Below are 27187 nucleotides of genomic sequence, written 5' to 3'. Positions count from 1 at the left end.
GGAGAGAGGCTATATTCAAGTTCCATGTCCCTACAGCACTTTTACCCATTAATTCAACAACTTATTTATTGAGCAGTGTTTCTTTCTTTTTCCTTCCTTTCTTTCTTTCTCTCTCTCTCTCTCTTTCTTTTCTTTCTTCCTTCCTTCCTTCCTTCCTTCCTTCCTTCCTTCCTTCCTTCCTTCCTTCCTTCCTTCCTTCCTTTCTTTCTTTCTTTCTTTCTTTCTTTCTTTCTTTCTTTCTTTCTTTCTTTCTTTCTTTCTTTTCTCTGTTGCTGCATTAACAAACCACCAAAAAGCTACTGGCTTCAAACAGCAATCATTTTATATGCTCACAGCTCTTCAATCTGGTCTGGGCTCAGCTAGGAGTTTCTTCTGCTGGTCTTGCCAGTGGTCCCTCTTGTGGCTGCATTTACCTAGAAGATCCATTTGGGGCTGAACTCAGCCTGGATGCTAGGGTGGCTGGATCTCTCTCTACAGTCTCAGGATTTCTAAGTCTCTATATGGCCTTTTCACAAGGAGGCTGACATCTTACATTGCACCTCAGGGCTCCTAAAAGCCTCAAAGCATTAGCTGTTGGGTCTTCTTAGGACTCTGGCCTGGAACTGGAACAGTTCACTTCTGTTGGTTAAGGAGAACCAGCCTGACTTCCAGGGAAGGGGGCACAGGGCATGGACACTGGGAGGTGTGGTTCATTGAGCGCCATTAACATAACAGACTTAGCACATTCTAACACTTTGCTAGGCTTGCTGGTGAACCTGTTAGACCAGGTTCCTGCCTGGAGCCTACATCCCAAGGCAGGGGTTCTCAAAACTTAAAAGTGTATCAGAATCACCCAGAAGCCTTGTGAAAACACAGACTGCTGGGGTGGGACCCAAGAACTTGCAACTCCAACAAGTTTCTGGGTGATGCTTATGCTGCTGATCTGAGAACACACTTTGGGAACCACTGTTCTGGGGCTGCGTCAGCACCAAGATACATTCCCAGAGATTTTGATTCCATTGGTCTGGGGGGAGGTATCTGTCCTTTTCAAAAAACATTTCCTACGTGATCCTTATGTACAGCCAGGGCTGAGAACCACTGCTTTTAGAGTCTGTCTCCCTCTCTTTTTTCTTAAAAGCTTCCTGAGCTAGTCACAATTTGATTCATCTTTATGACCACACCTGAATATTTCCCTTCAAAAACAAAGATTCTCAAATTTTGCTGCACTTTAGAATTTAATGCAATTTTTGAAGTCTCCAAGTTAAGGTCGTGCTCCAGGCTAATTAAATCAGAACCTCAAGGGATGTAACCTAAGCATTAATTTTGTTTTTTTTTAATTCCCCAGCTGATTCCAAAGTGCAGCCAAGTTTGAGAATGGGTGCTTTAAAACACCCTTATTGCCATTTTCCTGGTACACATTTCTAACTTAAAAAAACAGTCTTTCCCATGGTAATCTGCAATGTCTTCCTTCAAACACTAAAAACTGCAGAGGATATTTTAACCTAGAATCTTACCCTCTCCTCTATTTACTCCCACTGACACCTGCATTCATGCTCCCATAGCATAATCATGCTTTAGGGAAACCAGATTTTGCCACCTTTGCCATTAAAAAACTTTTTACCCAAGACAGGGAGGAATTTTTGGTGAGGAAGGGGTTAAGATGATAGCTCAGTTGCATGCTGGGAATTGTAGTTCAATAGCAGTCCCTAGCCAGTGAGACGCTATGGGCCTCCAAAGCAGCACCCAGTATCCCACATCCCACACTGCCCGGTGGAGAGGCAGCATCTAATAGTGACTAATACCTTGGGCACCAGAGTCGGAATGCCTAGTTTAGATCCCACTGCCACTCCTCGCTAGCTGCAAGATCCTGGGCATGCCCTCTAACCTCCTGGACCTCCTTTTCTTCTTCTATAAATATAGAGGAAATTAATAATAATAATAATAATAATAATATCTAGCCCACAGGATTGTTATGAGGATTAAATGAATTGATATACATAAAGTGCTTAGAGCAGCAGCTGGCACATAATATGCCTTCTATAAGTGTCAGTTTTTGTTATTGTTGCCTTTTCAACTCCCCTCTTGGCCAAACTTCTATTCTCTTGGACCACAAAAGTTGAAAATCCACTGATTCCACAGTCAGGACATAAGAGTTCAGCTGACTTTTGGGAAATTATTCATATCGGTTTGTCTAAATTGCACTGGTCATTGTGTTTTAAAATCCTGAGGATGGGGACTTCCCTAGTGGTCCGGTGGTAAAGAATCTGCATCCCAACGCAGGGGATGTGGGTTTGATCCCTGGTTGGGGAACTAGGATCCCATATGCTGCGGGTCAACTAAACCCAACTACTGCTACAACTACTGAGCCTGTGCGCCTCAACTAGAGAGCCTGCATGCTGCAAACTACAGAGCCCTTGTACTCTGGAGCCCACGCATCACTAGAGAGAGAAAACCCACACGCCACAACTAGAGAGAAGCCCACGCATAGCAACAAAAGATCCTGCATGCTGCAACAAAGATCCCACGTGCAACTAAGACCTGATACAGCCAAAAATAAAAAATAAAATAAATATTTAAAAAAATCCTGAGGATGGGTTTGGGATGATAGCTGCTATCTCTTCCCTCTTCTCTAGCCTAAGAGACCGTGGCACAGGTCCCATAGTGAGTGTCCTATGGTTTTGCCTGCCCAGAGTCCATCCTCTCTGCTTCTGGTAGCAGCACTTTAGTTTCCTTTGGGGAGCCACCCCTCTCCCACAGTGCGCACTCTTGGTGGGATTGCCAGTCAAGGTGCCCTGGCTTCTCATGGCAAATGGGAGGGTACCTGACTCCAGCTGAGCCCACTGGACTCTCTCCTTTGGGAGGAATATGTGGATAAGAACTGGCTGGAGTGGATTCACCTGAGGACATTGCCCATTAGCTCCTGCTGCCTAGATCCCCAACCTCCTACAAATTTCTCTATTTCTGAAGCCTGCTTGGACAGCCCTTCTGTGAGTCACTCCATCACCATGGCAGTAAGGTCCTTTTATGCTTAGATTGGCAGAGTCAGTGTCTGTCACTCTCTAACAAAGAGTCCTCGGTGACACACTACTTCTAATCTTTAAGATCTGTCCCTCCGCTCACTGTCCTCTCCCCGCCTTCCCATTCAATTCTGGGAGAGTTATCAGAAATTGAATGCTTTCTTTGTGACATGCTTTCCACATGCATTGTCACTCATCCTAATACCAACAATGCAAAGGAGGTATTACTTCCACTTTACCAGTGTGGAAAATGAGGCACAGAGAAGCTAAGCAATTTGCCCAAGGTCACACAGCTAGCAAATAACAGAAATGATATTCCAACAGGTCTGATTGCCGTTCTAAATCAGTAAGTGACATTTACTGAAATTGAGATCAATATTTCTGTCATTTCACAGACTCCTGGGGTAGGTGAAGATCTTTAACATCCTGTAAGGTGGTGTTTTCTTTTTCTCTCTTTTTTCTGGGGGTGGGGGGTGGGGGTGGGGGAGAGGTCATAAACTAATTGTAAGAAATACATTTTAAGACACAACCTTGTGTGTACACCTCCCCCCCATAAAGAATGGAAACAAAGGCTTCACAAAGCAACAGCCACTCTTATAAGTGCAACACAGTCCAATTGTGGATTCAAAACTATTTTATTCTTTAAAATTCTGCGTGCACCTACTAGACTGATTTTGCAACCCACGAATACAGCTGACTTGCCACTTCGAAAACCCTGCTCTATTGAGAAAGCTGCTTAAACTGACACCAGTTTGCATGTCTGAGTGTAAAAGGAGGCAGGGCCAAGCTGGATCTTTTAAGGCTCATAATAATGATTTGTTTACTTGTACAATGTGTGTTTCCTAGGTCACACCAGCCTGAGGGGAAAACTGGGATCAGAACCAGGGCACAGGCTGTTCTCTCTCTCTCTCTGCTTTCATCAACTCTCCCAGAATTGCCCGCCCCTCCTCAAAGACCCCTTCCGGTTTCTGAGAATGCCAGGGAACTTCACGCACATGCTCCCGAACATCCTTATTCTCCTTCCCTTCTGCTTAGGCTCCCTGCTGGGATCCTTTGCCACTTCCAACGTCTGTGGGGCTGTCACTACGGTGGGACACTAAGGGCGAGTTGCTCCTGGTGGAAAATCCAGCGGTTTTGGTGATGTCTGAGCCATGGGCCTGGATGGGGACACTGTTGGTCCCATATCTCTATAGCAGCTCCGGGTGCCAGAGCACTGTGTGTGGTCCCCATAGCACCCACAAGCAATGCCATGGTGCCCACCAAACTAGAGAAAACGCTCTCTGTTACAGGGATCCCAAAGTAGACTCTTCTTATGCCCTCAAAATTACACATGTTCAAGAGCAAGGAATGGATTGAAGAAAAAAAATCTCCATCCCATGTTCATAACCACCTTCTTTTTCTCCAGTCTTGACTCTTATTCTTGGACCAAGCTTGGGTTCTCCTGCTCCCACCCAAACTGGAAGAGAGCTCTTTCTTCCCCAGGAGGCTTCTTGGTTCCCTCGTGTGCAGAGACTTGGCAAGGCCACCGTCTGTCATCCTGCCCAGAAGTGCCTGCTTCCTAGAGTGAACATACACTTAAGATAAACCCATTATTATTTGAGAGCTTTGCTTCCCAGGTATCAGAAGTCACATGTTCAGAATTCAAGTCCCATTGCAGTGATGACAATAATGCTGGTGACAGCAGGGCTTTCCCATGGACCAGACCCCACGCTGAGCACTTTAGAGGTATTATTGTCTTTCATTCTCTCAACACCTTTATGTGATATATACCATTATACATACTCTCATTTTACAGAGGGGAAAACCAGCATAGAAAGGTTAAATAGCTAGCCTATGGTCACATGGCTGGCCAAGTGCAGAGGCAGCCCTGGACCCCCTCAGCCACTCTTCCAAAGCTGGGATTAGGCAGTGAGCCGCCTCAGCCAGGTCTCCCAACCTTCCTGGGCCTCCTTCCAGCTCTGCTTTCATCCTTTCTAGGCCCCTCTCCCAAGGGCCCCCTGTAATCCACAGGTGGGCTGCCAAAACTTATATAAAGGCTTCGAAGCTGGTGGAGAGCCCTGAGCTTCTACCCTCCTACTTCCCACACCCTCTCTGTGCCTTACCAGGGCTTCCTGGAGGAGGGTAGGGAAGCTTGGTCAGCAACAGGGCCCCCTCCCCAGGCCCCTCAAGACTTCACTGGAGCAGCAACCAACCTGCCCTCCTCTCCCTAGCTCCCACCTCAGCCCAATTCTGGAGCCTGGAATGGTTTCTCCTCCCTAGAAGAACATCAGCAATCTGTACTATACAGTTACAATTGTGCCTGATGTTAGTGGGTGTTTTAATTGAATAGGGAATTCAAGTCTGGGCTTTAAATGCCATAGAAAAAGAAAAAGTTACTGTCTTTTCAGAATGCCCATTATAATTTGTCCTTAGAGAACCCCCCCCCCTGCACCCCCCCCCCCCGCCCCCCGTCACCACCCGCCACGGTCCTTTTTCCACTTGAACTGACAAACTGAACCACCAGATAAATACAGCTGCAAAGTGAAGTTATGGCTGTGATTTCCTTCCCTCATTCATTTGGCCTCCCAGCTTAACCAAGTCAAACATGAAAGACTGCTCACTCTTTCTTTGACCACATATACAGAACACAAAGCCAAGGGCTGATCAAGTCGTCTTGATAATTTGATACATTTGAAAGTGAAACGGAGGGAGGGAAGTATCTTGCTTGCCTACACAGATCAGTTTAACCAAATACTTGCCAGAGTGTCACCCCATGCAGAGTGGTGGCTCTACCACTTACCAGCTGTTAGACCCCTCAGTACCTCAGTCTCCCCATCTGTAACACACAGTGATTGGAGCCGAGAACTCTGAGGTCCCTAAAAGTTCTCAGGATTTTCATTTTATAGTTACAAAATGCACCACTTACAAGACAGAGAACTCAGGGTGTGGGTGATTGTTTGAATAAAAACCATCTTCTATAAAATTTTTGCCACATAATTATTTCACAAAGCAAGTTTCCACTGGGCACTCGAAGCAGGATTCAGGTTACAAAAATCTGACTTGCAGCCAACTTTTAAGTGACACTTTTACTATTTCAAGTGGGGTTTGCCCATAGGTCATGGTTTCTAAAATCACTGTGATAGACTCCCTCCTTCCATAGAGCCCTGGACAGTGAAGCCAAGAGTAGAATGTACTCTAAAATCATTACTTTTAAAAAATTATTTATTTATTTATTTATTTATTTATTTATTTATTATCTTTGGCTGCATCAGGTCTTAGTTGCAGCTCACAAGATCTTTGTTGTGGCATGCAGGCTTCTCTCTAGTTGTGGCTTGCAGGCTCAGTAGTTGCGGTACATGGGCTCTCTAGTTGTGGCACATGGGCTCCAGAGCACACGGGCTCTATAGTTGCAGCACACGGGCTCTCGAGTTTTGGCTCACATGCTCAGTGGTTGTGGCACGAGGCTTAGTTACCCCTCGGCATGTGGGATCTCAGTCCCCCGGCTGGGGATCGAACCCGGGTCCCCTGGGTTGGAAGGTGGATTCTTAACCACTGGACCACCAGGGAAATCCCTAACATTGTTATTCTCGTGGACTTAGTTTTTTCTTTTCTACTTCTGTAAAAAAAAGAAAACCAACATATTTACAAGCCCCCCAAAACTGGCTTAATGATAATAACTTACTGGTCCTTTTGAAACACCAACCAGATTCTATCCCTCCTCTGCCTGAAACTCTGCAGAGGCGTCCAAGGTCCTCTGGGTGGTGGCCAGGCCTTTGCAAATGCTGCCTGCTCCACCTGGAACGCTCCCACCGACCCTCTCTGTCATTCCCCCTTACCTTGGAACTCCGCTGAATCATTGCTTCCCCAGGGAGGTGTCCTTGACTTCTTTCATGATAAGTCTGGGGAGCCGTTTGGAGTTTCTCGGAATGAGCGTGTCCCGACCGTGGGGAGACTCCAGGCTCTGCAGCTGCTCACGAGGACACCCTGGTTGCTCACGGCAGCATGCATGGCGCTGCCCAGGTACCAGATTCACCAGGGGTCTCTCCCTCCATGGAACCTGCAGTCTTCTGGATAAACAGAGAGCAATCAAATATGGGAATGACCGTGACTGCCACCGCCCTCCCCTCACAGAGCTTACAGAGATGTAAACAAGGGGCAAGTTCCCTACGGGAGGGAAAGGGTAGCCTGTCAATGCCTCAAGCTCTGTGTAGGATGAGTTTGTCATAATCACACATTTGCTTAAACAGTCCTTGTATTCCTTTCAGTCTAAGAAGCTGAGAGAAAAAGGACTGTGGACTGACATCCTTGGCCAACTGTGCCAGCTTGAAGGATGGCCGCCTGCACCATGGGAAGAGGACCAAGCGACTATTCCTCCATCCTAAGCGTCTCCCCGCTCACATAGCTTATACCTCCCTGGCCCAAAGCCAGAGCCTCTTGTTTAAGTGAATTTCCTTCTCCAAGGGTGCATCCTCTTTCCCATGATATAGGACAGTAACATAGCCTACCATTTGGATTTAATGTTTGTAATATTTACGGAACATCTGCACTGTCATACCCATTTTACAGATAATAGATCCAGAGGCACCATCAGCTAGTTCATGGCAGAACTGGACCCTCAAAAGCCAGGTCTCTGGTTCTTAGGTGGGCATTTTTCTCACCCTATCTCAGCCTCCTGGGCTGAGCCAGACCTTTTCCAGAACCCTGGAAGCCAAAGTTGGCTGCCTCTTCCTGGCAAGGAGTTCCTTCGAGGCTTCTGGTTCTAGTGCTGAAGAAGGGGAAGTGTGAGAGGTGAGGAGGGCGGGTTATACACAGAGGCAGGAAACGCTTCTATCTCCCTCCCTCAATGCAGGAGGAGGCAATGGCTTACACAAGGGGGGGGGGGGGGGGGAGGGGGCGGGGGGATTATGAAAATCAATAATTTATGACAGTTAAGTGTCAGAAAAGTATTTACTCACATTCATTCCCTGAAAGTCACATTTTCCATGTGTTCTTGTTTGTCTTTCAGCGATGGCATCAGTCAGGTGGACTCAGCAAGAAATACCAAGGTTTTAGCCAAATGCTGCGAAGGGAGAGAGTTTCATTTCACTTCATTTTTCCAGCCAGGGCTGGCTCCAAAGCTAGTTTTTCGTACTAGGTTGTTTGCCACATGAAAAGCAAATTCCCAGCGGTTTCCGAGATTGCTGAGATCCGATGCAAGATGACTGCTCCCACCCACCCGCCCACCCACCCACTAATAAGACATAATGCCGTCCTATTTTTGGTAACAATTAAAGGGCCTCCCGGTGCAAGCAGAAAGCTGTTTATTTTCTGTTACATCACTTCGCTTTGCCTTCGAAGGCTGGTCTGTGCTCAGTGTTTTCGTGGTGATGCAAGTCCGCTCTCTCCTCCAGCAGTTGGATCCCTCCCATCTCGCAGCACCTCACAGGTCTCTTCCCCGAGCAGTGCATCGCTGGAGCGAGGAGCAGCTCACGAATCAGCTGCAGGTCCCTGTTTTGAAAAGCAGAGAGACAGAGGCAAAGGAAAAGGGTGGACTCTTATGTGACCTGGTCTTAGAGCAAGACAATCACCATCTGAATTCCAGAAGCCCTGTTCATGTTTGGGGATATTTTTTCGACTGCACGGAATCAGAGAGAAGCCAAAGGATGGGAAATGCCTGCATTCCCCTGAAAAGAATTGCTTATTGCCTATGTCTCTTATCTGCGCTTTTGCTGACTGAGGGGAAGAAACCGGCGAAGCCAAAATGCCCTGCCGTGTGTACTTGTACCAAAGATAATGCTTTATGTGAGAATGCCAGATCCATTCCACGCACCGTTCCTCCTGACGTTATCTCATTGTAAGGCCCGTAAGCATTTTGATATCTAATTTACGATTTAAAAATTCCAGCCGGTGTATTTGGGGCTTTGTATGGAATTGGTAGAAGGGCATGGGGAGAGAGATTCCTCTTGCACGCTTGGCCATTTGACAGGGCTAACATTTTGCTGCATTTAGAAATTTTGATTTTTATTAGCTGCTACAGGACATGCTTAGATATCTTCCAACCCTGAACATTTTTATGAGAAACCTGTAGCAGATTCATCTCTCCTACTTCATCTAGGAAGGAACAGTGTCATACTTCATAACATAGTGTCAAATAGTGACTGTTTTGCTAAACTGGATTAACATAAGGTTTGTTCTGTGTGTGTGTCTCTTTGTGTGTGTCTGTTTGTTGTTTTGTTTTGTTTTGTTTTCTTTCAGATCCTTTGTGAGATCTGGTTTTACTGAAATCTCAGAAGGGAGTTTTTTATTCACACCATCGCTGCAGCTCTTGTGAGAAATATTTATATATTGCCTATTTTTAATATAGCATATATTTGGATAAGCCCTCTAGTAAAATGATCTCAATATTAATTTTGTCAAATGTGATTATCTTTCTGGAGAGGAAAAGAATATCAGTAAAGTGAGGGGTAGATGGGTTTGTTTGCGACTTGACACCCAGGGTGCAGGTTGATGCTTGCAATGGTAAATCTGCTAACCTGTAATGCTGGTGACTTTCATGGCTATTTATGAAGTTGTTGGAATGTTGCAACAATGGTCCTCCCTTCATTCCACCCTTTTACTTTCATTTTTGACTTGGGAACTTTGGTTATTTTACCCTGGAGTTTCTGAATTAGTCAATACAGAACCCAGCATAACATATGCGCTCAAGATGTTGTCCTGGGGGACCTGGGGCAGGCTGCTACTCTGTATGATTTACCATGTGGGGAAGAAAAATCTCAGTTCTTTCTAGGTAATTCCTTAAAGTATTCATCCTCGAGTGACTGCTTTCTAATCTCACCTAATTTATAGCTTGTCCCCTTATAAGGAGGCAAAGAAAATATTAATATAGGATAGTGCAAAGGATTAGTCTTTGCTGTGTGTTTTGAGTTAGCCATGAGGGAACCACATATTCAGCCTATGTCTGAAAATGGTCAAAAAATAATATTTGACTAAGAAATCAGATCTCTCCACAGGCATAATGTAACATGGATAATTTGTTCTGACGTGTAACGTTTGCAATTGGAGTGCTAGTTTTCAGAGCAGGACCACGTGGGGGGCAAGAGGTCCCCGGGTGCTCAGGTGTCGGGCCACAGACTGGGCTGTAATTACCGGTTCCAGGGGAGAATCAGCCAATTGTCCATCAACCGACTTGTGGTTATCTCAACTGCATGATCCAGGACCCAAGGTTTTTTTTGCTTGTTTGTCTTCTGGCTTTTGTTTTCTCACCTTAATTGGCCATTTTGGCTGTTTGACTTTTTATATACAGAGGCAAATAGCATGGATTTAAAATGGGAGAGACCTGTGTCTAAATGTCACCCCACCACTCACTAAAAACTAGACATGTAATTGTGTGCAAATGACTCTCTCTGAGCCTCAATCTCCTCATCTGTAAAATGGAGGTGATGACACCGTGAGGGGCTGTTATCAGAGAGAAATAAGATTTAAGCAGATAAAATGGTTGGCATAGGATATGACAAATGGTTACACATTTTATGAATGGGAGGGTTTTAACTTTTTACATAAAGCTAAAAAAGCTTAAAAAAATCACTTAATCTATTGTTTTGTCTGTATGAAATCCCCAAACGGGTTTGACTTTCATCTCACAAACCTAATCAAGTGTTTTGACATGTAATAACATTGGCTAATGTCCTTCTACTAGCTAATGTCTTTGAATGATTAACATTTGATAGAATATTCCTAAGTGATTTATCTGTTTGATTGACAGCTAATAATGTGATTGGGGAAGTGTTAGTACATCAAACAAATTCAAAAAAGACAGTCTTTAGCACATAAAGAGGTGAAGTCTTCAGTGCTGGGATCTTTCTGTAGGAAAAGAACTGGTTGTATGTGAGAAAGTGATCAATTGTGCCTATGTTATTAATTGTTAAATACATAAATGGCTCATTTGAAAAGCATCCTTTCCATGAGCGAAGGCACTTCTCTTTCCCCAGGATAGTTAAATAGATCAGTCCTTAAAATCCAAGAAGTGTCAGTTGACCCTTACTACTCATATTGCACCACTGGATGGTCATTAGCTGTGACACAGAAAGCCTGGATCGATCAACCTCATCAGTTAGCACCTCTTCACTCTGTGTTTTTGCTGGGTGGACCCAGCCTTGGCAAGCACAGATGCTGGACAATGTTATAGAAATAGTTACCGGCTGCTGCAGGGTAATGTGATTACACGTATTTAGAATCACAGAGGGAAGCCAAAGAACTGGTTTTTAAATAGCCCACACCGAGTGTGTGTGCCATGCCCCTGCGTTCCATGCTCCGAGTTCCTATGGAACATTCCAGCCCTTATTTCTAAAAGCAGTTCAGATTTCAGAAATAACAAAAGGGCGAGTAATTCTTGCCCTGGATGTCCTTACTTAACTCACATTGGCTAACCTCAACATGGCAGATTTGTGCCAGGGCTGATCTTTATGCAAAATTGTCAGGGGTCAAAGTTGATCTCTAATCTTCAGGATCTTGTTTCCTAAAGATTTTGCTCCCTATTCTTCCTGTCCAATGTTCTCTGTTTCCTCCTGTCCTCGGGAAAGGGTCTAATAAGTGCATTTTCACTGAGGAGGAAATAAGTGGAAAGGCTCCAAGTGTGAACAGTGCCATAATCCTAGCAGTGGTGGGAATGCGTGGTTCACAGTTAGGAAGAGTTCTTCTGTGGGACAGGGCCATCCAGTGCTCTGATAACCCCCCACTGGAACATGGAGACCCAGCGTCTGATTTGTCTTTGCGTGACTTTTGCCATTAGACCAGACCTGGGTCACACCAGCCATTGCTTGAAGTTTGCAATGAATTCTAATGGCATTCGTGACCACGGATTACCAAACTGACCTGTCATATCCTGTGAAGAGATAAACTTCAGAATTGATTCTGCTTGATTGATGTACAAAGGCAGCTGGTTTCTTGCTAAGTTGTGGAAAAGGGAAAAGAAGTGACCATTCCCATCACACACCCTAACAATCCGATAATTTCATTATGGCCCCAAACACTTTTTCAGACCTCTGCAGAAGGCATGATGAGAAATACTTTTTCAAATGTCAGCTTGGGTACTGAGGGAAACAGACATAGTACCTTCTTAAGTTACATGCAGTGTTTTTGGGGGAAAGATCCTGGGAGGCCGGGGCTGGCAATGTGTGTTGGAAAACAAGAAAAACAAAAGCCCACACTCTGTAGAGAGGAGAGAAAGAATAAAATTATCCAATAAAAATTCATCAGATTAGTTATATAAAACAATTTTTAAAACACCTATGGTTTTAAACAACAGCAATGAAACCTTTCCCAAGCAAATGTAATTTCATTCATGTTTTCCATAGGACTGCTGCGAAACATGGGAATGATTATTCATTCTAGTTTGCTTTTAGTGATAGGGAGTGGTTCTTGTAGTGAATGTAATTTACAGAAATGTGTTTTTACACAGGACAGCCCTGTTCTTCTCAACCACAGACTAAAATCCCCAATGATATAGTCTCATTACAGAAGTAAAATTCAAATTTAAGAGTATAAAATGTGGCCACATTGCCATTTGGCGATAAAATCTTTAATCAACTAAAGCTATCCAACTCATAAGAGAGTTGTATTTGCAGGGCGTAAGTTACAAGGGTTAGGTTAGTATTATGCACACACAAAAATCTTTACACAAGAATTCAGTGTAACCAAAAAAATTCTGCTTATTCCAATGAGATCTGATCTTGTTTGAAACAATAGAATTGATCCCTCTGGGGAGAAAATATCATTTCATCTATTAATCCACAATCAACACATAAATACATACCCCGTAAGAAACCAAAAACTAAAAAACAGAAAAGCAAACAGCATGAACAAGATAAATAATAAGTCCCTTCTTACTAAGATTTTATCATTCAGTTCTTCAAAATATTATTTGTCCAGGGAAATATATCCATAGCCTATCTCACCTTTACAGTGATTGGCCTCTTCTCCTATTCCTCCTTATATGACAAGTGTAAGAAACATTTAGCAATCTTCAGTGACTACTCGAGCCAAACCAATCAGCTAAGAGGGCTTCTAGAGGAAATACTGGCTGTTTATGGAGGAGCACATTTTGGTTTGTGCCCAGCTGATGGCCCACAATGGACCAAGAAGTAAAAATATCAGTCAGCTCGGCTGTTTTGTCTACAACCTGCCCAATGACCCACAGCTCTGATTTTTAACCTCTTAATTAATTCATGGTTGTGACTGTGCACACAGCCCTGTACAGCAAATGTTTTCTCTGAAAGTGTATTTCATCCTCTCAATTATTCAAGCAAGAAACTTAGGAGTTACCTCTCCCTCATGTCTGTTTTCAACAGGAAAAGTCCCCCCTCAAATAGCGTGAAAATCTGTCATTGCCCCTTCACCCCAGGACCATGGTCCTAATTGAGGCTGCAGTCACTGTTCCACAGGCTGCTGGGAGATCTTCTGCACTGGTCCCCCTGCTTCCGGTCCCCATCCTCCCCACCTCCATCAGTGTTACCTTCCTGAAGTGCAGATCTCATCATGTCACCCTCATGCTTGGATGCCTTCAGTGGTTCCCTAGAAACACAGAAACATCTGAACATCTGAGTTGGTATTAATAGAATCTGGCTATTTGTCTAGGGTCATCTCTCACAGTATTGTTAACACACACACACACACACATACACACACACACACACTGCAAGCTCCATCCATACCAGCCTGAAGTACCTACTCCCTGACCTCTATTTTCTCAAGCTCTATAGACTTTACTGATATCTCTTGTTCTTCCTGTCATTTTAAGAGCTATTTGTGCTTGTATCTGCCCTTGTCTTTCACGGAAGATTCTCAATAGCCAAGGTCCTAGAGAAGAGCCTGGATGTTATAAGCTTAGATCTTGCTTACTATATAATTGTTGAATTCAATTCATATTTTCATATATTTTATACTAGAGATTCCTGTTTTCCTATCGGTAGATAGTCTTGGTCGCGTTCATGCTCTTTCTTATGTTTGGTGTACACGATCAGATTTCACATAAACTAATAGTGTGGATGTCTGGAAAGTGGGTTGAACCAAAAAAAAATGTGAAGAGATATTTGCTCATGTATGATGTCAAACTTCTTCAACAGATATTTCCTGTGTACCAGAACTTAAAAGGCAAAGCATCCAAAATCTTTCTTTAGACCCACCGCCTGAATCCCTTTTGTCTCACTCTGATTTCCTCTAGGTCTTTGACAAGTACAAAATCATACTTGCCACCCAGGTTCTTTCCCAGGTTTGACTAGCCTCTCTCCTGTGAAGGGTAAAACTTCTCCTTCATCCAGTCTGATAGGACATCCAAAGAAAAATGTTGGTTAAGCATTACTAAGATGAAGACAAATTTGTGAACACAAAGAATGTATCATAAGGTAGTCATGATAAGCTCTCGTTTTGTTCAAAGTGATATTCAGTTGGTTAGTGAGAACGATGACTCTTGCCTATTGTTGAGCCTATGGCTGATCTAGGCTACAACATGATCACAGGGCATTACAATCACAGCTGTGATGTCAAAATTGCTCACCCTGGTGAGCTGGCAACGTGGCATGTAGCAAAGAACACAGGTTTCGTGGTCAAATAGACTTGGGTTCAAATCCTCACTCTGCTGCTTCCTAGTTCTGTGACTTGGCACCAGCTTAACCAAGCCTCATTATCTGCATCTACAAAGTGGTAACCACAGTACCTATCATACAGGATTACAGTCAGGATTCAATGAAACAATAGATGTAAAGCACTTGGCACAGTTTCTGTAACTAGATAAACATTGGCTTTTATTATACTTCTGAAAATCACTTTAATTTGAACGACCATAACATCGGATTAGCATCTGATTGTATAGGCTAGGTTTGCCTACAGTGCTAGCTTTAAAATTTTATTGTTCTACACATAGGTCTCCATCAGAACCTGCTAAGAAATCTTTCTTCAAATACTTCTCACAAGAAACAGGAACTATTTACCTTCCTGAGAATGGGAAGGGAAAGGGAAAGCAGAACGCTTTCACTTCTTCCTCATGAAAAAACAACTGGAACCATATTTTGTAAACATGTCAGGTTTTGTTAAAAATAATTAACACTGGCTAGTCTTCAGATGAGTAGTTTTGTGGTAATATGAAAAGAAGCCTGAAGTAGAAGTCAGGAGACATGGGTCTGAAATCCAGTTCAGGCAGTAATAGGCTGTGTGACCAAATGTCTCTGGGCCTCAGATTTTATATGTATAAAATACCAGAGATAGATTAATTATGGTTCTCAAACTCAAATGCCCTGTGGGGGTTGGGGTGATAAAGTAAATGAAGGAAACAGTGGGGTATGAGACACTAGGGAGTGGTGGTGACTGGGGCAGACCAGACGAGCCATGTCTTACCCAAAAATGACAACTTCAGTTCCAACTGATTATTGCTGATGAGAATGTGGCACAAGAAGACAGGGTCATATTTTTTTTAATTTTCAGGGGAAGGCAGAAATCTTGAGGCAGATTTTTAAACAGGAGAAACACCAAACAAAACATAATTGGCATTTTGAGACCTTCATGTTCAAGTAACCAAGATCTCTTTCTGCTTAAAAATTCTATTGTATTGTATTCTATTCTACAAACAGAGTACTTTAGTGTAATATAGAAAATGGCCTTGTGAAAGAAATGGACAAAATTTATTGTATCAATTCTAACAAACCAATAAATTAGATTGTTAAATGAAAGAGCCTCATACTATGGAATTGGCTATTATAAAGTTATTATTAGAATAATAATATAATTCCCAATGTCCCAAGCAGGTCCATTGGGACTTTACCAGGACCTCCCATGGCAGCTGATGGTAAAACGATGTTTCAATATCCCTCCCATTGGGGCAAGGACTGGAAAGGAATTGTTGAGCCCATCTACAAGGCAGGATGACAGGTGTTGCCAGTGTAAATTGTGATTAAAAAACAATGAGCCTTTAAAAAATAAACAGACTAGGAGTTATATGTACAAATAACTTTTGACTTGCAGAGAATTCCTCATGGGAGATCAGAGATTCTTCCTAACTTTGCTTCTATAGCTAAATATTTCTAGATCTTTGAGAATTGTCTTCACTGCCCATTTACAAATCATATAATAAAACCAGGCAAAGTTTTGTTAGGGGACATTTGTCATTTTTCTATTGCCTGATGCTAGGTACTTTATACCTCTCATTTTTTATTTCATCATTACAGCAGCCCTGTGAGGAAGGATGATTATGTCTATTTTGCAGATGAGGCACTGAGTCCAAGAAGGGTTAGGTAATCTCCTCGATGTCACACCCCTCGTAAGTGGCAGAGCTGGAGTGTAAACCCACATCCTCACTTTTAACTACTTCTGTCTACTTCCTCTTGAATATGAATAACTGGGCTTAACTTTGCATAGTTTTGTTCCCCAAATCAAATCCCCTCTCAAAGGGTCAACCTTTGCCATTAATGAGGATATTCAGGGGAATGTGTCCTGATTCCTGGAGACAATCACTGAAAAGGAGTTTCAAAAGCCCTTTGAAAGAGTGGCAGCGTTGCTGGCAAGAACTTCGAGTTTCCCTAGGATTCAGCTCTCATTTGTATGTGTACGCTCCGGTCTCTTTGCTTTAAAAAAGAGAGAAGCAGAAAGAGAGAGAGAGAGGAAGAGAAAATGGAAAAGGACTTACATACTTTAAAGTTATATCTTAGACCAATGTTTTCTAAAATTGTGTCATATGGAACAGTTGTCCTGAAAAAAAAAGTGTTCTGTGTTCAAATAAATCTGGGAAACTGCTCATCCCATCCCCGCTTGGCTACTCACTATGCACCTCGGCTTAGAAAAGCCTCTGGAATTATTTTATGTTGTTTTCCTTTTCTTAACCTCCAATAGGATATTGGGAGTCTATGCCTTTGGTGCTTGGTTTATTTATTAGCTTAATTATTTATACCTCACCTTGTGCTAGAGAGGCTTGCTGGCAGAGTTTAGGCGGGTAGAAAGAGTCCCACCTGAAAGGATATGTTAAACCATCTATGACTATATAAGCAGTGACTCAGACAGTTTTGTTAGTGTGGATTCATTGAGTGTGATATCTCTGAGCACACCTCACTGCCAGGCTCTCCACCTGCTTCTCTGGGGACCTCCCAGTGGATGCTCCATTTTCCAGAGGAAGTAGATTATCACTTGCAGCCCATCCAACAGGAAAAAGCCTCTTGAGCTTAAATTTACACTCTCACTATTTTTGTTTTGAGCGGGTTCCTTCACAACTATTTCCCAAATGGCTAATCCAGCACTTCCCTGGGTATATTCATTGTATATCAAACTCAATGATAAAAGGATCCCATTATTAATAACATTGGGAAAGTATATATCTAAATCCCTTTTGAAGAGTCTCAATTTACTTAAGGATAGAAAGATTTGTGTAATGAGGAACCCTGATTAACTTCCCTTACCCACTTTCCCCAAATTTATTTGTTTGGTTTTTTTGTATTGTTGTTCATGTAAACCCCATGAAGGCCTTGTGTTCCAGGGGCTACACTCTGGGAACTACTGGGCAAGGCTAGCCTAGATTTGCAGCAGATATGGGGCAGATCTGATGGGACTAAAACGAGGAAGCATGGCCTTCCTGACCATTACCAGTCTGGGGGAGACCCTGCCTGAGCACAGAATCCGAGCTCTGCCAGTTACAACCTTCGAATCCCTTTACCCCTCTCACCTCAATTTCTTTGTATTTTAAATGGAGACTATAAAACCTACGTTATAGTGTTCGTTGGAAGATTAAAATGAGTTAATAGAGGGCAATCTGATAAAGATGAGGCTTGGCATAGAATAGACTAAATAAAATTTAAGTCCCTTCTCCTCTGTTTTTTAGGAGCAGGGAAATGCAGACTGAATTTATAAAAAAACATCGTAGGGTGGGCTTTTGACTAGTTATGCCAACTCCTAGAAAGGAAAAATTTGGACTATCCATAGTGAACTATAAAACCAAAGGGATGGGTCCATGCTCAAATTTTTGCTAGTGTGCAGGCCAAGAATATGCCCCAGGGAATCCCTGCAAATTTAAAATCTACGTTCTACACCTGGCCCCGCTGCTGACAAAAGATGTGACCTTAAGTAAGTCACTTACTTCTTCGGGCCTCAGTTTCCTCACCTGTAAACAGAGGAATCAAATGGTGTATCTCTCTAGGGTGCCCCACTGCTCAGATTTACATGGAGCAAAATTAAGGTTATTCTCCATCAGTCCAGATTGAAAAGGTGGTGGTCTACTTAAGGATCAGCTGAATTACATTGAAAATGTTTTCTAAGGATGAGAGTCAAAAAGAACTGTGACAGAGACTTCTCTGGTGGTCCAGAGGTTAGAACTCCGTGCTTGCACTGCAGGGGGCCCGAGTTTGATCCCTGGTCAGGGAACTAGGATCCTGCATACTGAGCGGCGCAGCCAAAAATAAATAAATAAATAGAAAACGGGTAAATTCTACAATGGATTCTGGCAAACCAGATGTTTGTGGAGTTGTTCAAGGTAAATAAATTGGCAAGGAAGTGTGTCCATCAACCATGAAGAGTGGTATTTGGACAGGTGTAAGAGCAGGAAATCAACTCCATATTTAAAAAAAAAAAAGAATTGTGACATAATGTGCTCCTATGTGATGCTTCCCATTTTAATGCTTTCCTACCTTAAGAGCATATTTTAAAATATTCACATGTAAATTATTCCCGTGGCACATGCGCTTAGAACGTGTGCATTTAACTAAAGTGAATCATCAGGCTGTTATTAATTATCATTCAACCAGCTCTATTCTTTTGGATAAAGGAGAATATTAGTAACAACTAGAAGGTCTGAATCATTTAAGCAGAGGCAGCTGTAAACAAGTTGGTCAGCCCCTCCAGCTGTGCCCTCAAATCTACCAACAGCTGTAACCCATGCATCTTGTTTTCTCATTTACATATATATGCATATATACACATACAGGCACACATATGTACTTGGAAGTGTGTTTATACACACTGCCCATGGCCGCCTAATTCCCTGGACAATTCTCATAACCGTTCTCTTAGGCAAGTGACAATCTCACTGGACCTCAGTTTCCCTCTCTTTATAACTAAAGTCCTTCACTAGATCTAACAGCTCTTCCAGCTCTGATATTTTATGTCTGTGCTGTTTGCTGAGATATTCTTTGGCAGAAGCATTGGAGACATGCTTTGATACATCACCTCATGTAATTCTTAGAATCTTCCAGGAAGTCTTTTTGTTATTCTCTCTCCTATTTTAACTGATGATGAAACAGATTGACCTGCTTGATGTATCATGTACATAGTAAGCAGCAGCCACAAGCTTAAAAACCAGATTCTCTTCTCTACGTCTAATCAATGCCATCTTTAAGTGACAGCCCGATGCTGGCTGCTCACTCTTCTCTTCTTCATCCAGAGCAGCCCTTATGGAGGAGGGTTGCATGGGAGAGCCCCCTAAATCACCCCCCCTCCATAGCTGCAAGAATCTGCTTTGGGCTGAAAGACAAGATGCAGACCACTTGTGGACCCATAACAATTCTGATGGCAGTTAAGATGTCACAGGTGACTAGAGAGAGTCCAAAGAAGTGTCATTAGAGCCAGGGGGCCCTGATGTGACCAGATGAGCAGTCCAGTTTGAGACAAGGGGAGATTGTCTCAGCAGGGTTACTCCTCCCATTCAGCCATCTGCAGACCTGCCGCCCCAGTTCTCCCCACTCCTCACGCAGAGGCCATGCCTACTCTTCCATGGATGAAGCCTGCAGTGCTACAAGCCTAGACTCATACATCTTTCAAGCTAGAAGTGACCTAAAACGTTATCTAGTTTAGACCCCTCATTTGACAACATAAAGAGGAGAAGTGATGTGCTCAAGGCCACACAGAGGATTTATGGACGAGTAGGAATTAAGACCCAGGCTTTGCGTTTCCCTCTTCAGCATGCTCCCTCCTTGGTCCCTAGAAGGACCCTGGTGAGAAGCCAGGGTAGGAAACCACTTCAGCAGCCCATCAGCCTTGGCAGTGACACGTGTCCCTGCCTGGTTATTTCACTCTTGTGGACCTCCAGCTGGACACTGGGCAGCCTTAGCCTTGACCTCCTTCTAATGCAGCTAGATCCTCATTCTGTGATCCTCTGCTTCTTTCTTTACTTCTCTATTGCTGACCCCAGCACTCTGAGCTCCATGCTAACCCTATCACACGCTTTTCTGCTCCTTTTGAGTTAAGTCCTGCTGGTCCTAGTTTTTCAACTAGGAACCCTCTAATAACCTTACAGCCTTGGTGTTAATTTATTGCTTATGAAGAGATATGACCCAGCCCTACAGAAAGTTTGATGTAGGTAGTTAGAAGGAGAAACTGGAGCTCAGGGTTAGAAAACATTTTACAGATCTTATCCTCTGGTTCCAGTGCAATATTAATTTTAAATCATGAAAGCTTTTTTTATTAAAAAAAAAAACTATCATCAATAGGGAATGTTAAGAATATTATTCTAAACACTTGTTGAAATCGAATATGGAACTTTAAGAGATTACCTGTTAAAACTTACTAGATGCTTTACATAGAGGTAAAGTCATATTTCTAAATATTTTAAATCAGAAAGAATAAAAACATATGAATTGAGCATGAAACAATACATATTCTAAGGAACTCAAGAGAAAATAAATAATAAATAGATAAAATAATAAATTAGGAAGCTGTAGGAATAATAAGTAAATCCAAGATTCCATTTTTGGAAAAACCCAATAAGATAGCAGACATTTGAAGGAAGTAATGTGTACTCAAAAGTGGAGGGAGGGGCATTAATTATTCAACAACAGGCTTTGGCAAATTTAGTAAATATCTAGGAAGGAATCAAGGCAGTGTCTCACCTCATATCATAGATAACAGTAAGTCCCAAATAAATTAGAATAAAAAAAAAAAGCTTAAGGAGGGAGGTGTAGGTAATATTTCATTAATATCAAGGTATGAAAAACATTTAAAAAACTATAGCAAAGAAAGAATATATAACAGAAGTTGATATACTTTGTTAAAAATGTAAAATGTCCATATGTTAAAAATCATGATTCAAAAGGCAAATCATAATCAGTAGGGAAAAACTCTTAGCATCAAAAAAGAAAGGAAAAGAACAGGTAACATACTTAGTAATAAAAGATACTTAGAAAGCAACAAAAATGGTCAAAGGATGTGATTTCACAGAAAAAGAAACAAAAGTGATAATACTAAATGTTGGTAAGGATGTGGTAAGATAGGCATTCTATATTCAGAATTGAACATGTAATTTTACACAAGTTAGTAACAAACAACTAGAGACATAAAAACCATATACAATCCAATAATGCTACTTTAAAAAATCTATCCTAAGTCTGTTCTAAAGAAAGAGTTAGTGATATGGAAAAATACTTGCATGTGAAGGTGGTTATGGTAGTGTTTATAATAGTGAAAATTGGAATCAACAATAAAAAAGTTAGATCCTAATATACCTATAATACAAAACTTACTCATATGTTAAAATTATACATTGAAAATTTATTGTCATGAGAAATTGTTCTTGAAAACAAATACATGAAAAGGAGGACATTACCTTGGTCAAAGCTTTAAACAGCCCTCTCAGCCTCAGTTTCCTCCTGTCAAACAGCTATTAACACCTGCTGTACCACTTTCACAGAGTTGTTTCAAAGACCGAATATGGTAATGCAGCAGGAGTCTATGAAATACAGACTATTATGGAGGCAACAATCATCATGTAAAGAATGAGCTATTGCCTGCATGGAATTGATAGTTGATATGTATGGTCTTAATATCTTTCTTGGTAAGAAAATATATACTCCCTTGGTTGCAGAGGAAAAAAATCCTCCCCACTCCTCCTACACTCTGTTGTTTTCTTACTGAATTCATGAGACTGATAGATAAGAGATCCAAGTGCAGAGCCCTTGAGGGGAGAGTACAGAAAGGTCAAGGTGCATCCCTGTGTCCACCTCCACCAAAATTCTAGGGAACAATGCCTGCCTCCCTCCCCCCGCCCCAGCTAAGAATAGAGGAAGTGGCAGAGACCTCAGATGTTCCCATAGGATCAGGACAGAGGGCAAATTCTACATTATCTCTGCACCAACCCACAGGATGGTTGCTTGGCAAGTCTATGGACAGAGGTCTCTGATTTGTAGCTCAGGGTAACCAGTTCATTCAGACCGTACATTGATCCCCTCCCACCCTTCCATGTGCTACTTTTGTGAGGACAGTTGTCAAATCCAAGTCATATCATTGCGGACTCCTGCTACCTGTAGTTATGGAGACAGGACATTCCACAGCACCTCCATGTACCAGAGCAACTGTTCCAGCCACACTTGCTGCAAGGAGCAGAGGCATCCTCGCTCACTACATGTAAAGGAAGGAACTGACCAGAAAGTTTACCATATGCGGCCCTGGCTGCATGTAAGAGACACCTGGGGAGCTTTTAAATATCCAATGCCCAGGCCACATCCCAGGTATAGAATTTAACCAGAATCCCTGAGGGTGAGAACCTGGTATCAGTGTTTTTAAAGCTCCCCAGGTGATTCCAAGTGCAACTAAGATTGAAAAGCAGAGGTGTAGGATCTAACATAGATCTGGGCATCTCCCTGCTCCAGCCTTCACACACACCTCCCTTTGTGAGGTCTCCTCCACATTCCACTCTCTTCTGAGTATGCCTTGCACACAGTTTGCCTGCCATGGAGCTAACTCAACCCTAAAGTATCTTTTCTCCTTCAGCTCATCTGCTGGCTGGCTCCATCTCTGTGATTCCAAATCCCCAAAAAGTGATTCATCTCGAGCCCAACGCACCTTTCTGAACCAGACTAATTGGGCCATGGGATGCTGACCGACCTCAGGATCAGCTACTCTGGATGTTCTAATAATTGTTTTAATAATTTATGAAAGGGGACAGAGGTCATGAGGTATAAAACATGGCCACCCTGGTTTGCCCCAGGTCTGTTGTGTGTGATGATAGGTTGGGGTGACACAGTTTCCCTTAACAGGGACTATGGGATTCTTTACCATATCGGGCTCAATAACAAATCATGATATTGGAATCAAACATTTATAAAGGAACCCATAAAAATTAAAGATTGGCATTTTACTCTCTTTATAGAACAGGATCTTTTTAAGTCTTTTTAAGTATACATAGGATAATGAAATAGCCTGCTCAACTATATTTAGAATGTATGTATAGATTTACGAATCTTTGTCCATGGAATCTTTGTCCACAGAAGATTACAATTGAATTTAGAATCCAAAGACTAAGACACTCATTATTATCTTAGCCAGGAGGATTTGTTTTAATTTTTATAAGAAAACTTTTTATTGAAACATAATCTTCATAAAGAAAAGTGTGCATATCCTAAGTGTACACCTTGATAGTTTAAATTAAGACTTAATTTTTTTAGAAAAGTTTTAGGTTCACAGCAAAATTGAAGATACAGCACAGAGATTTCCCATAGACCCCCTACCCTGACACATACATTAGCCTCCCCATCAACAACCTCCTCCATCAAAGTGGTACGTTTGTTACAATTGATGAATTTACTTGATCACCCAGAGTCCATAGTCTACATTAGGGTTCAGTCTTGGTGCTGTACATCCTATGGGTTTGGACAAATGTATAATGACATGTATCCATTATTATGGTATCATACAGAGTATTTGCACAGCCCTAAAAATTCTTTATGCTCTGTCTATTCATCACCCCCACCCCTGCCATGATTTTTTATAAAGTTAACGCCCTAGTAACCAGCACCCAGGTCAAGAAACCAAACATTATCATTATCAAAGACTCCCTTTGTGAGCCCTTCCAGTTACTACTCACCTTCAAGGATAAACGCCATCTTCGCTTCTGCCAGCATAGATTAGTCTTGCGGGGTTTTGTTCTTTATATAAGTGCTATCAAATAGGGTGTACTTCATTGAACTCTGGCTTCTTTCCCTCGACTTAGGTTTGTGAGATTCACCCATATTTTTGTGTGCTGTTGTAGTTTTAGCCAGAGGTTTTGCTCCTTAAAAGCTAGTTCAGCAAGCACAATTCAGCCAGGAACTGTGCTCGGGGCTGAGGACACAAAAGTCAAAAAGGATAAGTCCCTGCTGTAAGGAACATTCAATCTAGTAATGTAGTAATGACCAGAATTTAATGTAAAGTAAATCCCCCTTTATTTAACAAATATTTATTCAGTGTCCACTATGGGACAGGCCCTATTACAGGTGCTACGGATAAGCAATGAACGAGCAGATGAAAATTCTAGTGGAAACTCTGTTTTATTTCCCTGACATGTGTGGGCTAGTTCTGCCTGCTAATATCTATATTCTGCTCTGTTTTGCATATTATTCAACATAAAGAGAACTAGTGTTAGAAGCCATTTCTTCCAGTGACTTGGAGTGAATGATTTTGAAGTCACTGGTCCAACCATGGGAGAGTTTGCAAACCAGTGAGCATGGGAGGTATTTCTCTGTATCTATTTCTGCCTTATTTCATTCTCTCCATCCTTGATGCTGCCTATACAGAATGAAACGAAAATCTGGAACCTAAGGAAGACTTTGGATGGTAGCTTACCTTGGAGTAAGGCTGAGCAAGCCTCTTGTTTCCCAGAACCATGAAGTAAGAAGAGACAATTGCCAAAGTTGTGACTGAAATCATAAAGCTTTGAATTTGTTTGAATAACTATGGGCATCTAATATGTATGACTATTCGATAGTGCTGACTCAGAGTCTAGTGAATCCCCTGAGTATAAATCAAGCTATGATGTTGGAAGGAGAAGGGATAGAAGAGAATCCAACATCATCCCAAGAATGATAGCTTAGGAAGAAATGCAAGAGATCATCTGGTTTTGTTTGTTTGATTCGCTTTTTCCCCCATTTTTACGGATATATAAAAGCAGAGATAATAGTAAAATTCACTGCCATGAACCTAGCTTCCAGCTTCAGAGATTACCACCTCATGCTCAATTCATCTCTAACCTACTGCTACCCCCCTCCTCTCATTATTTTGAAGCAATCCTGGATAGCAAGTAAGGTATTCAAAACTGTTCAGAAAGTGAGATCTCCTAGTTTTAATCCCCTTAGTTAACAGGCTCAGAGAGGGTAAGTCACTAAGCTAGTTAGTGGCAGTTATTTTTAATCCCTACATCTCAAAAATAAAAGTCAAAAAATTTACTAACAGAGAATATTGGGCTTACAGTACATACGAGACATGAGTCGTCAAATTATGTCAAACTTCTGGTCTGTCCCATGACCACGGTCACATTTTGGACTCTAATTACAAGTGAAATATGAGGTTCCCCCATAGAAGAACTTTAACAGACTGAATGTCACTTGAACCCATTATAAATTTGTCATCAGTACATGTAAAACTTTATTTCCAGTTTATATCAACACTCTATCTAATGAATTCCATAAATTAATACTCACTCTAAAAAAATAACTTTGTATTATTTGGCCTATAATCACCTCTGTTAAGCCTCCCATTCAAGAAAAAAAAAAATTCTTCGCGGAATTCCACAGGATGTGGGGATTGCTGTTTGATGTTTCTTTTCATCAGTTATTTTGAAACCAAATCCCTGTGGATTTTGAAATTGCAAATAAATTTGTCCAAGTAAAAGTGTTCTTTTTCAAATATTTAGTAATAAAATGGATCTGAGACTCTTCCGAAGCCTCATCGTTTCTCATCTTCAGCCTGTTCTATTTTCAAAGTAGGAGGTTAGTTGATTTTTCTTGAGCCAGTGTCAATGGCTTATCTACTATGAGATATCACAGCATAACCAGGCACGGAGCTAGTTTTCTAGGTTTCTCAGCCTTGAATCCATGACACCATTATTTGGGCTGGTCATAATGTTCCAGAAGTTTCTAGAGCAAGAGGGAAAGATTCTGCTAGTGTCTTTGTCATGGAAACCTGCAACATGTTGATTTGGCTGCTTCAACGGTCATACTTGCCCAATTGTATCTCAAAATGTTACCCAGGGCATGTGACATCCATCCCTGTGAGGAGAGGGGCACAAGGCACCCCCTCAATGAGTGTTTGATGAGAATAATTGAGGGTAAAAAAAAAAAAGCTGCAAAAATTACGTGAATAAATAACAGTGTAGAAGGCAGACATCCAGACATTCTTCCGTGCACAACTCCCACTCTTTTCTCTGAGAGATAAAAGCAGCAAAGATCGACAATCTGTCAGTTTAACCATTTTCATTGTGTACTTTTCTTGGGCAGGTTATTCACATCGAACTCATTTGATGTGATCAGTGATGATGCTTTTATTGGTCTCCCACATCTAGAGTATTTGTAAGTAAAATAACCTTTTTTTTTTTTTTTAAACACAATGATTCTGGACAAAGGCTCTGAGTTTCCTACAGCTTGTCTGACCAAAAATATTATAACCTATTGCAGATTCATAGAAAACAACAATATCAAGTCCATTTCAAGACATACTTTCCGGGGACTAAAGTCTTTAATTCACCTGTAAGTATGAATGTTGCTGTCACTTTTTAAGCTTGCCAGTGGACAATGCAGTTTGATAACCTGTGGTTAAAGCACCCACTTTATGGGTATCCATGAAAATTTAAGAAACCCAAATGATTTCTCTCCAAACACATTTGCCTTCTCTCCCTGCCATCAGCCAGTGTGTATCCAGGAAACAAGTTACTATTAATATTTGCCCAAATCCACAATAATTAGGAAAACAATTTAATGCAAGGAAATTGTGTGACTGAAATAACGATTTTAATTATCTACCTTATTCCTCACTTTGTGAACTGACTATATAGCTTAATTTGATATTTGCTGTTTCTCTTTTTCTGTACAAGCCCTGACTTCATATACATTTAAACATACACTAGCACCACAGGCCACGACTACACAGCACCTGAACAACTTTTTTATAAGTGAAATATTGAATTATTCAATGGGTGATTAGAGCGACATCAGTTGTTCTTAACAGAGGACTATTTTACCTCCCAGAGCACATTCACCAACACCTAGAGACATGTTTGGTTGTCACAACTAAAGGATGTAACTGGGATTTAGTGCGTAGAGGGCAGCAATGCTGCTAAACATCCTGCAATGCACAAGACAGCCTCGCCACAGACAGTTACCCAGCCTAAAATGGCACAGTGCTGAGGCTGGGAAATCCTGAACAACAGGAACTGAATAATTCCTCTCTCTTAGCCTCTTCCACCCCCTACACACCACACACACACACACACACACATACACACACACTCACATACAGACAGATGT

General features: G+C 41.9%; 2 protein-coding genes across 2 annotated transcripts in view; one reads left to right on the top strand and one right to left on the bottom strand.

The window, feature by feature from the left end:
* Positions 1-8063, bottom strand: part of LOC130853265 (protein FRA10AC1) — a 94346-nt gene extending 86283 nt beyond the window's left edge. The window contains exons 1-2 of the mRNA XM_057734900.1: positions 7931-8063; positions 6812-7042 (exon numbers count right to left, since the gene is read on the bottom strand). Of these exons, the coding sequence (XP_057590883.1) occupies positions 6812-6832 (21 nt within the window). The 5' untranslated portion in view covers positions 6833-7042; positions 7931-8063. The remainder of the gene's footprint in view (positions 1-6811; positions 7043-7930) is intronic.
* Positions 8064-8121: 58 nt separating this feature from the next.
* Positions 8122-27187, top strand: part of LGI1 (leucine rich glioma inactivated 1) — a 34479-nt gene continuing 15413 nt past the window's right edge. Inside the window, 5 exon segments of the mRNA XM_057734899.1 lie at positions 8122-8244; positions 8246-8808; positions 9210-9281; positions 26162-26233; positions 26339-26410. Of these exon segments, the coding sequence (XP_057590882.1) occupies positions 8122-8244; positions 8246-8808; positions 9210-9281; positions 26162-26233; positions 26339-26410 (902 nt within the window).

This window comes from Hippopotamus amphibius, chromosome 5 (assembly GCF_030028045.1).
Source record: "Hippopotamus amphibius kiboko isolate mHipAmp2 chromosome 5, mHipAmp2.hap2, whole genome shotgun sequence".
Lineage (NCBI taxonomy): Eukaryota > Metazoa > Chordata > Mammalia > Artiodactyla > Hippopotamidae > Hippopotamus > Hippopotamus amphibius.
This window is presented reverse-complemented; position numbering and strand designations above follow the sequence as displayed.